The sequence below is a fragment of the Mytilus trossulus genome, chromosome 1, assembly GCF_036588685.1.
Source record: "Mytilus trossulus isolate FHL-02 chromosome 1, PNRI_Mtr1.1.1.hap1, whole genome shotgun sequence".
NCBI lineage: Eukaryota > Metazoa > Mollusca > Bivalvia > Mytilida > Mytilidae > Mytilus > Mytilus trossulus.
The window spans coordinates 82,554,843-82,567,982 of NC_086373.1; the positions used below are offsets into that span (position 1 = coordinate 82,554,843).

The following is a 13,140-nucleotide window of genomic DNA, read 5'->3' on the forward strand; positions in this document are numbered from 1 at the left end:
CCGATACAATGTTTTGGTATCTGGAACCACAAGCCCCATTTTTCTCAGTCTTTTAAAAATACCAAAATACTCGTCTGATCTGTTATTCTACTATTTGTGTCTTATCCCTATAATTATACTGAGTGTAAGCGCATTGTATGTGATGCAAACAAAACAGAGACTCTTAGACTGACGATGCTCCCGGTCTTGTTCCTCTTCCAATTTTTACAATTTTACGAGGAACACAGGTTGTTTTGGCTTGATTTTGTTTTCTTAATCGATGAACAGGATTTGAATGAACATCGGTCATACATTGTCGCATTAATAAACAAATATAAAATGAATTGTTGACAACAAATGCAAAATAATAACAAACAAAATAAATATGTTAATGATGTAGGACATTTCTTCTATAAGAAATATTCCTCCTAGAAGAATTATGCTCACTTTTTCTAATACTTTCAACATATTCAAGTCGTTTCATTCACATCGCAAATGTTAGAACCATTGATCGAAACAGGTAAAGACCACGAAATATTTTTTCGTGAAAAAAACCCCACACAATATTACCTTTTAATGCACAGTATTGAAAATTCAAGTATGAAACTCACCATGTCGACCATGGTGACTATCAATCAAACTTTTATAGATTTATTAAAGTCGATGTTTTTCATACCATATAAATGCAAAAAATGCTTTGAATTATATTAAACAAACACAGAACCTTTGAAATTTTCAAATACGAAATACGAAATCGTCTGAGAATTGACGAGTATTTCATGAAGATATTTTTTTTTGTAACAGTACACACTTATATATGTTTATTACTCGCAAAAAGTGAAATAACAAAAGTACTGAACCCAATTCAGTTCAATTCTTATTAACCAACTCCGAGGATAATTCAAAACGGAAAGTCCCTAATCAAATGACAAAATTAAACAACAAAACATATAAATTATGGACAACTGTCATATTCCTGACTTGATACAAGCATTCTCAAATGTAGAAAATGGTGAATTGAACCTGGTTTTTGGCAGTTTCAGCCCTTTTACATTGTCATATAATTTTATATGACTTTCATTTTGGATAGTAAAACAAAAATCTAACATTCAAATCTGAAAGACTTTTATAAAGTTCAACAAATGCTATTTTTGCACGTTTAAAATATAGATTATTCAACATGGAAAATAAAGACGGTTTTGAATATCACTAAACTACTGTCGCCGCAGTTCTTGATATCCCAGACAAGTTCCATCCAAGAAAAAAATAAATTATCAAAATCTTTTTGAAATAAACAGGCATGTGTAAACACATATTTACTAAGTTGAAATTTTAAATCAAAATTTGACATTTCATTTTATCTTTGCATAGAATATTTATAAAAACTACTAATTTTTAACAGCTGTGTTTTGCATGTTCGTAATGTAATAAATCCAGAGTACACTGATTTGTTAATTTTTATTGACTTGAATTAATTTTCTGGCGTTATCAAATCGCATTGGATGATGAGACAGTTTAATTAAATACCTTAATATCGAGGAAATACGGATTGGCTTAAGAATCATGTGACCAATCAGGTTGGCTTCCGTACTTGGTTTATAAAGTGAATTTGGAGACACATTGACAAGTAAAGGATACTAATTATTTATATGTACAAGTAAGTTTTTTTTATATTTACATTCAAAACTTAACATTTGAATTCTGTGGTAATTTCTAAAATGAAAATTTACCAAGGATCTTGTTTGTCAGTTAATACTTGTATAAAATCAAAATTAGAGGAAAATTAACAAATTAGTATATATAAAAACAATTCACAGTTGTTGTCTTTTCGTTTGATATGTTTTATCAATTGATTTTGCCATTTGATTAGGGACTTTCCGTTTTGAGTATTTTTTTAATTTTACTTTTTGCAAGCCTATGCTCTAAAAGACCGATTAATATAGATAACTTTTCAAAAAGTTAAATCTTTCTTTTAAAGGAGCTCAAATTCTTTGCACTTTTCAGTATCTAGTGTTATACAATCTCAACTAAAATCTGTTGAAATCTGCTGCATTCTAAATATTAAATCAGTTGCCCTACCGCTCAAATAGGAGTAAGGACCATCTGGATTTTTTCGTAAAATAAGAGCACTTCATCGTTTCGTTTGAAAAAAACCAACCCAACTTAACGAAAATGTCAAGATGATCGACAATCCAAAAAGTTTCGTTCCTGTGATATATGATTATTTGCTAGTGTTTTAAGAAGATTATACCGTCTCGTATAATTATCCCATATCCCGTTTTCTTTTCAGTATTACGCTTTCCGATTCTATTTCTGTTTTTGTTTATGTTTTTATTGAACTATGTTTACAAACACTGTATGATCATGATTTCATTTACAAAGCATTTATTCATAACTTGAAACTGATATTGATCAATATCAACATCATCCGATTTATTAAGGGTCATACATATAGTTTTTTACATGCTTGAAAGAGACATACAATATAAGTTTAAGTCTTATAAATAATTGAGAATTTAAGTACTTTAATAAGAAATGATGAGTATTTAGAAAAAAACAAAATAACTCAAGAATCAAAGAAATTTGAGGGTGAGAATGTGTTGGTATTAAAACACTAGGAAAATGATAGAAAGTTAGAATGTAACAAAGGACAATGTCTGCTTAAAACAATGGGAGTAAACGATGCCTACAGTTAACTTTGAATTTTCAGATGTCTTGTTGGAACTTTAATACTTTACAATGTTTTGATAGAATGTTGTTTGCCAACTTTGATGGTACAAAGGGTCTTTTTACATAGACGCTTTAACATTCGTCTATCTTAATAAACTCATCATAGATACCAGGTGGGAAATTTATATTTGCGACAGACTCGCGTATCGTTTACAAAAGACTAATCAGTGACGCTCGAATCAAAATATGATAAAAAAGGACAAATAAAGTACGAAGTTGAAGAGTATTGATGACCAAAAACCCCAAAATGTTTTGCCAAATACAGCTAAGGTCTATTCCCGAGGTAGAAAAAAAGTCTTAGTATTTCAAATATCCAAGGATTTGTAAACAATTGATTTATAATTATGAACATATCAATGACAATTCAAGTCAACACAGAAGTGCTGACTACTGGGCCGGTAGTACCCTCGGGTATTTAAAACTCCAGCAGCAGTCGCATCGACCCAGTGGTTGTAAATAAAGTCATCATTGAAATTTTATATTTGCGCCAGACGCGCGTTTCCTCTAATGTTCAAACATGGTAAAAGTATGTATACAGACATAATTATCGTAAAATTGCCAGTTTGAGAAATAATCTGGAATAACTAGAGAGATCTATATGTTGAAAATAAAACCGTATATTTTAAGAATAATAACATAAAGAATATGTTTCTCTTGTTCACTCTTACAGTGTTAAAAACATAATTAATGAAATAACTAATCCAGCATTGTATCTTACATAACGCAATTCCTTTTTTGTATGTCTCTGATTTACTCTGAAGCAATATGTGATACAATCGCGCAGTTCCATATGCTTGTCGAATAATTTAGTTTAAACCAAAGAAAGACATGTCACATTTCTGTTAGTCTAGTTTTGGTTTGATATAACTTTCATAGGACACATTTGAAATTCGAGACGAAAAAAAACTTTTTTCGTCAGTTAAAAAACATTATTATACTTCACGTTAAAATGCCATATTTTGATTGGCTAATATGAGGGTGTTAATTTACTCTATCACATGGCTGAGCGGGTGAACATTTTTTTTAATGTTACCCTCTCGTTTCGACCAATCAAAAATCGACAATTCAAAGGGAAATGAATTGAATTTATATAAAGTAATTAAAGACAATGCTTAAGTTCTACGTTTTGGCTCAGCTTTTATTATTTTAATGTCAAAATAAATACAAAACATTTCGCTTCACTTCTGTTGATTTTTCTAATACCCGTAACGTTGTTTTGTAATGACAATAATGATTATGTTGATATATAAATAACACGTAGCTGAGAGGGTGATAGAGCAGATTGGTACCCCTTCGCCGCGGTTGACAATGTTTTCTCTGGGTAACAATCTTCTCTATTACCCTCTCAGCTACGTGTTATTTATATATCAACATATTTCAGGTTTAGTATTAGTATACATTTATTTCGCCATGTACGTATGAAGTCTTCACAAGAGGCACTCGAATCAAACCCTTTTGAAAGTCAAATCAACTATGAATCTCCAGAACATTGTAAACACTATAATATATTTGAATAAAAATAACGCTTCATAGATTTGATGCGTCCGAACCATTTTTCTGAATTTACGTAGATCAAGGACTCTCAAGTCTAAACTTTTCAAAGCTATGAATGTAGAAATATACATGTAAATGTAAGGAACTATATGACCAACATGGACATAAAAAGGAGAGCAAAATTTATCAAAGGTAACAGTTTGATCCTATTTATGCTGAATTTCACCAACCAACGGCGAATCTAATGTATGTTATCAATCATCTCAAGGCACTGACTACTGGCACGAATTTTAACTGCCATATACTTTCCGATTTTTCGGTATGAGATACTCCTTCCTAAAATAGAATGTGTCTTGCTTACACACAAATTGCAAAAAAAAAATTGAGACTTTAGTGGAAGTTATGTGTTTTCATTTTATTTTTATTCAAAAGAATGTTTTGGTTAATTCAAACGGAGTCTACTATAAGCATAGTAACTTTTATTTCAAGAATGCAGCAATTCTATTGTATACGTGGATATAATCATTTATCATTTTGCCCTTTTCGTTTTAGCTGCTCGAAATTTTTGGATTACTGTCAAATCTGTGCAATTCTAATGAATTGCGATTAAACAATGTAGCAAATATAGGCAACAGTAGTATACCGATGTTCAAAACTCATAAATCGATAGACAAAAACAAATCCGGGTCATAAACCAAAACCGCGGGAAACGCATTAAGTAGCAAGTGAGATCATGACTGTACTTTACTTTGTGAATGTTTTTTTATTAATCCGTAATAAAGGAAACACGAATAAGCCAATACAATGCAAACGCTGAAGTAAGATTATAAGAACAACACTTCCTCGGGAAAAGCTTATAGATAACAAGAGGAAGAGCCAATATCCTCTGAATGTATTTTTCACAATAGTGTAATGGTATAATGTGGACTTATATAACGACATTTTTTAAATAACGCTTAATTTTTATAGTGCCTGAATTATTCAAAATGATATCTATTTGGGGAAAATTTCATTCGATGTAGAATTTTACCCTAAAAATTATATGAAATTTGTTGATCAAATTTTGAATTTATTGGAATATCTGTAAAATATGTACTAAGTACTAAAAAGTAAAATCACATAAATACTGAACTCAGAGGAAAATCCAATCGGAAAATCTATAATCACATGGCTAAATCAAATGAAAAAACACATAAAAAACGAATGGACAAGAACGATCATATTCCTGACTTGGTACAGGTACTTTCAAATGTAGAAAATGGTGGATTAAAACCTGGTTTGATATATTATAAAGACTCTATGATATTCGTAATTCAGTAGGTTGCCGCAACTTTCTAATTCTGAAACTGTGAGAGAAACATAAGCAGAGAAATTGGTCCTACCTCTTTTACCCTTTTGTATCAAAACGGTCTTAGATATATAATGCTAAAATCGGGAATGGATCCCTGATTGAAAGTTCCTTTGAAAATAACTATTGTTCGACGATTATAATCAAAACAATGCTTTTTCCTAGAGTTTCAGGCATGGTTGCTATTTAAGAAACACAACTTAAACTTTTTAAATATATATTGAAATGAATTTGACAGCATTATTTATAATTAATTATTTTTTGAAGACAAACTTTCAACATATACCAATAAGTATAGAAAAAACCAGTGTAAGAACAAGCTACTGACAAAGGAAAAATTAACACCTACTGTCCGACACCAACAACAATTATAGAACAATAGTGTCTTTACTTTAAAAGTCTTTTTGAAAATCTCAAGTATACTTATTGATTTTAATTGCCAATATAATGAAATTTGATGCGACTGTCATACAAGTGAGATGTTTAGCTACCAGGTTTAATCCACCATTTTCTACATAAGAAAATGCCGGTACCAAGTCAGGAATATGATAGTTGTTATCCATTCGTTTGGTGTGTTTGAGCTTTTGATTTTGCCATTAACATTAAGAACTTTCCTTTTTGAATATTCCTCGAAGTTCAACATTTTTGCGATTTTACTTTTTATTTGAGTCTGCACATCACAATCTAGGTATACAAGCAAATCTAGATTCGACTATTTAATAGTGTATTTAACGAAAACCAGAGGTACTCAAGCCGAATATGCAGATTCACGAATTATAATCTATGGATAATCTTAAATGATCTGAAATTTGCTTAAAAACAACTGAAGGACCCAATTTTACTACATCGCATTAAATGTTCGGTTATGTGTAGAACCGACATGAACTATCCAATAAACTTTGTTGGTGTAAGATTTCAGTCGATTTTGTTACGAGGGTAGAGTGATTCCACGAAATAGTTTCTTCATTAAAATTGGACTCGATTCGTTCATTAAGGGGTTAAAATAAGCGAATGACGTCAATAAAGTTAAGTACTCTCGGAAAGGTTTTGGTAAACAACTTAAAATTTTGAAGTGTCGAGTAAAAATTAACATAGTATGTTCATGTTCCCGTATTATAGAAATTGTATTGTTTAAACATTCTTATATAAATTTTTTTTATAATTCTGAACACATTTCTCCAATATCGTCAAACAGTGTTTAAAATACTACATTTTTTGTAATTTTAGATATACCATTAGGATTTGGTATTGGAAGATTGTTTACAAATACTTCCAGAAATATACGCTATAACTCTTCGTAATATAAGGACTATAGATAAACAGGTCAAAGAGAAAAATGCACATTTTGTGACAAATCAGATATGGGAGATAAAAGAATATATTAAAAAGTATTTTACTGCAAAAACGTCATTGTTCAAATGAAGAAACTTTTTTGGAGATAAATGCTTCTATATAAAGAGTGTAAACTAATTTTTATTCACAAATCTATGTCATTCTGACTAACCACATTATCCTGTTGTATACATACATTTTCTACCACATTGCCCAGTTGATTAACACATTTATCCACTGTTGATAGATAAATTTTTAACATTTTATTGCAATGTGAACCGAGCATTTTTAAATTTGAAAATTGAACTATGATAAATGGAAAGGTTTGTAGTGAACAGTACAAAGGAATACCATTTACTTCAATAATAATTTATAAAATGAATAAAATCAGTTGCAATGTTCCTAATCGATATTGCATGAAATAAACAGGACACATTGCATCAACCTGCGGTTTAAAAATCAAAATTCACCGTTAGAACTAGTTTAAATGCATCAAAATAGAAAAAGATATTAACGCAAATCTAGAAACCACAAGTCGAAGGAATGGAGCTCAGGGATGACGTCAAATTTACCATTAACAAATGGTTTAATATCTACGTAGTAACCAGTAACCCTATGTCAAGGCACTCAGGATAGAAAACGTAAACACATGAATACCGTATCAAATAGGAGATATAAACATCATATAAATGCGCTTATAGAATGTTGCTTTTAGAAATACAAAGTTCAAAACTGGAAAATTAAAATATTTTTTGTCGGTAATTTTGGTGGTTAGGTTCTCGATCAACTTTTATTTTTGATCATTTGATCCATTTTGTAACTCTGTATAATATTAATCTTGATAAAGATAACGTATATAACATTTGTTGAAATAACTTCAGCTTCGATTTTTCAAAATCTGTGTAAGGAAGATACAAATACATTTTAAATTTAGCTCCATTTGTAATTCATAAGATTCCCTCAGATTCTTTTTTTTATACCTTGATTCGTTTTTTTAAATGAATTTATAAAATTTGAACAGTGCTAAACTATTGCTTACTCTAAACTAAAATATGAGGAAATTCAAAACGGAAAGTGTGTAATCAAATAGCAATAATCAAAAGCTCAAATACATCAAACGAATGAATTCAAACTGTCAATTTCCTCAATTGGTACATGCGTTTTCTTATGTAGAAAATGGTAGATTAAACCTGGTTCTATAGCTAGCTATAGGATGACAATACGTATGAAATATGAAAGTATTATTTCACATATTCTATGCGTCAGAAGCGTTTTTCTGGATTTTCCCGTCATGTGATGTCGTCATTTTAGCAGTTTATTTAACATTGTCATAAATTCGCGAACTTTTGTTAGCCATAAAACCTGGTTGAAGTTCAACCCACCATTTTTGTTCTTAAAATGTTCTGTGCCAAGTAAAAAATATGGCAGTTGTTATTTAATACTTCGTTTCTGTGTATATTGCATTGTCGTTTTTTTTTCTTTTACTTCAGTGTTCTGTTGTTTTCTTCTTATAGTTGACATTTTCCCGTTGGTTTTAGTTTGTAGCCCGGGTTAGTTTCCTCTCAATCAATTTATTACCTTTGACCAGTGGTATACTCCTGTTGCCTTTATACCTTCATCTAAACGATTGAAGCGCGATATATCATACTGCCTGCTGAGCCATTGATATCAAATATAGTTTCTGAAAGTCTACCAGCAGCCTTTTTGACCCAGTGATATAAAAAAAAAATGAAAACCAATACTTTACAGATTTATAAACGATTACAAACAAGTGAGGTGGACTGTTGTATTGGTATTTTGGAACGAGACGACATTTTCAGTGTTGCACATTAAACTTGAATGACATAAACAAGGAGTGCCGTACAATTTATACGGAACCTTGAAATATCTGATTTATTCATTTAAAGATTTGAAGTGAAAAGAATATCGAAATTTGTTAATTTTGTATCAGTGTCTGTACATTGAAAAAAATCCATATTGATTTTACAAAATGCAGAAATAGTTAAAATCCTTAGGATGTATTGTAAAAATTACAGCTTCAGTAAAATCTCATTAATTTTTGTCCTTCTTATTAAGGCAAAGGATAGTGCGAAGAAGGAAATTTTACTTTATTTTGGTTAAACGGACATTCATCACTTAGGCAAAGTAAAATGACATAGTTAAATGGTGGGTTTTATCCCATCCATTTTTTGATAATTCAAGATGCGCTGCTATAAACAAACATTTTAATTGTATGAAATCATGTGGGTTTGCAATAAGTTCAACCTTTTGATGTGGAAAACGTAAAATTGGTCTTTGAATTACGTATTAGCTTTTGTTGAAAACAGACTAATCTCAATTGTTATATATAATGTAATTCAGATATACATATAGTTTAAGGCTTATCAATAAACTGGATCTGATCAACTTAGATTTAGTCAGATATAGAAAGATTTGATATGAGTGCCAATGAGACAACTCTCCATCCAAATAACAATTTATAAAAGAAAACCATTATAGGTCAAGGTACGGCCTTCAACAAAGAGTCTTGGCTCACACTGAACAACAAGCTATAAAGGGTCCCACAAATTACTAGTGTAAAACAATTCAAACGGAAAAACCAACGGTCTAATTTATATGAAAAAAAATTAAGTACATATATGATGGATGCCCCATTAACTAAATAAAGATGAGGATTTCCAATATAAAAAGTTTATTTTGAAGGTAATAGGCACATCAAGTTGTTGCACTGGGCGACATGATTTTGAACTTTGCATAACCCGAAAGTGTATAGTTGTATGTAAAGTTTCGTTCTTTCAATTTTTGACATTTTAGATATAGATAGGTAGCAAAGTTTTTCATATTTTTCAATCCGATAAAGATCTTTTTGGGTTGTGGTGATATATGTCTCCATTTATATTAGAATTTGACCCAGACTATTTAGTACTTAAGTACTTTTATTTACTTCTTTGGTTAGCTACTGTTGAAAGAGTGTCTAGTCAAATATAAGTAGTAACTTTTACGTAAGAGGGTCAGTAGAGTCAACAACAACTAATTATTTAGCGTCGTATTTCAGGAACTCTTGATTGATTATGATTAATAACTATTAATGAACACTCAATGTTAGTCGTGTTATTTTTATACAAACAAGCATCAAGGTCAATATATTTAGGCTAATGATAAAAGTCATTGTTTCATTTTTTACAAATTCAGGTCTTAACTGTTCGCACTTGTTACTCATTGAGTAAGCTTCAAACGTTCTACTGTAAAATCTCATTTTCTCCATTGTAATGCTTAAACAATTCTGTTTACTTTTGTCATGTTTCAACTTTTTAGTTTTCTTTTGTCATGTTTCATCTTTTTAGTTTTCTTTTGTCATGCTTGATTATTTCTGTGTTCTATTGTCATGCTTGAACTTTTTGTTTTCTTTTGTCATGCTTGATTATTTCTGTGTTCTATTGTCATGCTTGAAGTTTGCTTTGTCCTGTTGTCATGCTTGAAAATGCGTCTTACTATTATCATGTTTGAACGTTGCTGTTTTCTTTTAAAATACTGTTTGTGTATGTTACTTTCTTCGACTACAACAAAATAATTGAAAAAAAAAAAAAAATTATCGTATGTTTCGATGTAGCCATAACACGATTAAAGGTGTCTCGTTAAACTAATAGATCAATGTCATTTCAACATATCATGAATCTTTTCTTAATAGTGATGCAACATATGCCTACACAAAAATACAAACCGTATGCAGTCTGAATATTTCCTACCTAAATGTATTGATTGAAATTTATTACTTATATGAAGGAAATGTTATTTTAGAATGTATACTAGTACCATGGACATTATGTGTATCATATTCTTACTTTTTCTTTGCAGAAGGTATGTCGCCATTTTAAAAAAATGCCAATATCAAAAGCAGTTCTGTATCTCCGGGATGAATTGTTAAACAATGCTTCTGAACAAAAAGGTGGAGACACAAAAACATGTCTCACAGAAAAATTCGTGTTAGGTTCTGGTAGTGAGGCCATGTACGATGCGAGATTTGATTCTGTCAGAACTTTATCTGAAGAAAAAGATGAATACATAAAAGATTCCGAGGAAGGAGATGATAATGTGTTTTATGACTCTGAAAGACCAGCTGAAACTGGTTATATTTGTCTACAAAGTGTTCCATATCCAATGCTGTCACCCAGACCTTTCTATTCTCATTCCGCTGACAATATGTTCCCAGATGCACCTCTCGATTTACGGCAAAGAAACCCAAGTCAGTCAATAATTGACGGAGAGTACGAATATAAACCATTATCAAGATGTCCCCGGCGTAATTTTACGAACAGCCGAGAACGATGGCGTCAACAAAACGTAAACGGAGCTTTTGCTGAGTTACGACGATTAGTTCCTACCCATCCACCAGATAAGAAACTGAGTAAACATGAAATTTTAAAACTCACAATAAAATATATTGGACTTTTAAGTGGTGTTTTGGAATATCAGAAAGCCCAGACAAATGAAAATGAGGGTGAGATAGTTAAACGAGAAATTTCTGCCAGTGGTGAAGACACTAAAATGAATACAGAAAACCAATCCTCCCACACGCCCCACACTATATGGGACGACAAAGTGTTTGAATCAAACAGTCCAGAAAGCGACGATTCCAACTGATTTGATTTGGCTTAGCAAAAGTGAGACATTCCACTGTATGGAAAATGACATTGTTTGTTGTTGAATTTATGATTAAATTTAGTTTTAAAAGTAAATATCTGTTTAATAGACATATTTAAATGGCGTGAATCTGATATAAAACACACACACAATCTGTGTATATGTACGTATTTTTACCGACTTGCAAGGTCCAGATATTTTAAATTTATCTTTAGTTTTAAACTTTGTCAAAGAAAAATATATAAATGCGATACTTGCCGGAAATGTGATTTCAGATTATTATAAATTTACTTAGGGAACAGTCATTATTTATCAGCTGAGGGGGTCGGTTCAAATTTTCACATCAAAAAGTTTTGTTGGCAACCCCCCCCCATAATTTTTATGAACCACATAATGACCCCCCCTTGAAATTATGTTTCACAAGTATGACCCCCCCTACTAAAAAAAATCCCTATTAATTAACAGTGGGCAAATAACTATGGGAAGAATGTGGACATTGACACTATCTGTTACCGAGTATATATGCATGGCAGAAAGAAATTTTCCCTGATTGCAGTCATTTTCATGATTTTGTACTGATTTTTTATATTACATTCTACAATTATAAGTTCCTCTTTTCTATTATTTAGTATAAGTAGCTTGAACTTATTAATTTGATAAAGATAATTCAGTTTGACTGCATGTTAGCAGTCATTAATAACTGATATTCTCTAACTATTTTCAAATATTTTTATTGGATAAAGCAAAAAAACTATAAGGTAATTTATGTTCCCTTGAAGTTCATCATGACCTTCAATTTGTTTTGAAGCTGATGGAACTGATTTTGGTTAATATTTTTCAGTTTAATTCTACTTTGAATAAAACAGCCTGAATACATGAAATATCACATAGATTTTTTTCAGATTTTTTTGTCTTGAAACATGAATTTCTGACACATGCAAGAAGAAAAAATGACAAATTCAGAATTTAAATAAAAAAAATATAGATCGCAATTTAACTCGAAGGTTCGTGTACAGAATGTAGGAAAATGTCTCAATACATTTAATGCCTTTTTTAAATTTTTAAAGTTTTATAAGAGGGTGGTAAAGGGTTATTTTCGTGCAACGTTTTCGGCCTATTTATTTCACGTGTTTTCGTGTTTTGAGGTTTTATTTCTCATGTTTGTTTCGACGTGCGTGCCTCGTGTTCTCCTTTATTTATTTTCCGTGTTTCGTGTCGGTACTCTTAATTTCTCGTGCTTGTCCCGCATTTGATTTAAAAGTAAACTGGGACTTAATTCAAAGTCAATTTGGAGATTGTTTCAAATCATGTGTTCCCAGACTATTCAAAATTGCTATCAAATTAATTATTATGAATAATATTTGTCTTTCAAATCAGTTGAAACTAGCGGACGCTTAATAGTGATTGCAGGGTCATCATGATGTCCATTTAATAATGACAAGATGATCTCTAAGAACGGCTAATTAATATATTATTTTACTTTTTCCATTAATATTTACGATTCTATTTCTCGTGCTTCGTTTTTCCCGATTTTTATATTCCGTGCAACGTTTTTGCGATTTTTATTTCACGTGTTTCCGTGTCCAGGGGCCCCCTTTACCACCCTCTTATAAATG

General features: G+C 31.0%; 1 protein-coding gene across 1 annotated transcript; it reads left to right on the forward strand.

The window, feature by feature from the left end:
- Window positions 1–1,478: 1,478 nt before the first annotated feature.
- Window positions 1,479–11,619, forward strand: LOC134687223 (uncharacterized). Its single transcript, XM_063547355.1, has 2 exons — window positions 1,479–1,636; window positions 10,739–11,619. The coding sequence occupies exon 2, from the start codon at window positions 10,763–10,765 to the stop codon at window positions 11,522–11,524; it is 762 nt and encodes a 253-aa protein (XP_063403425.1). The 5' UTR covers window positions 1,479–1,636; window positions 10,739–10,762; the 3' UTR covers window positions 11,525–11,619.
- The last annotated feature ends 1,521 nt before the right edge of the window (window positions 11,620–13,140 follow it).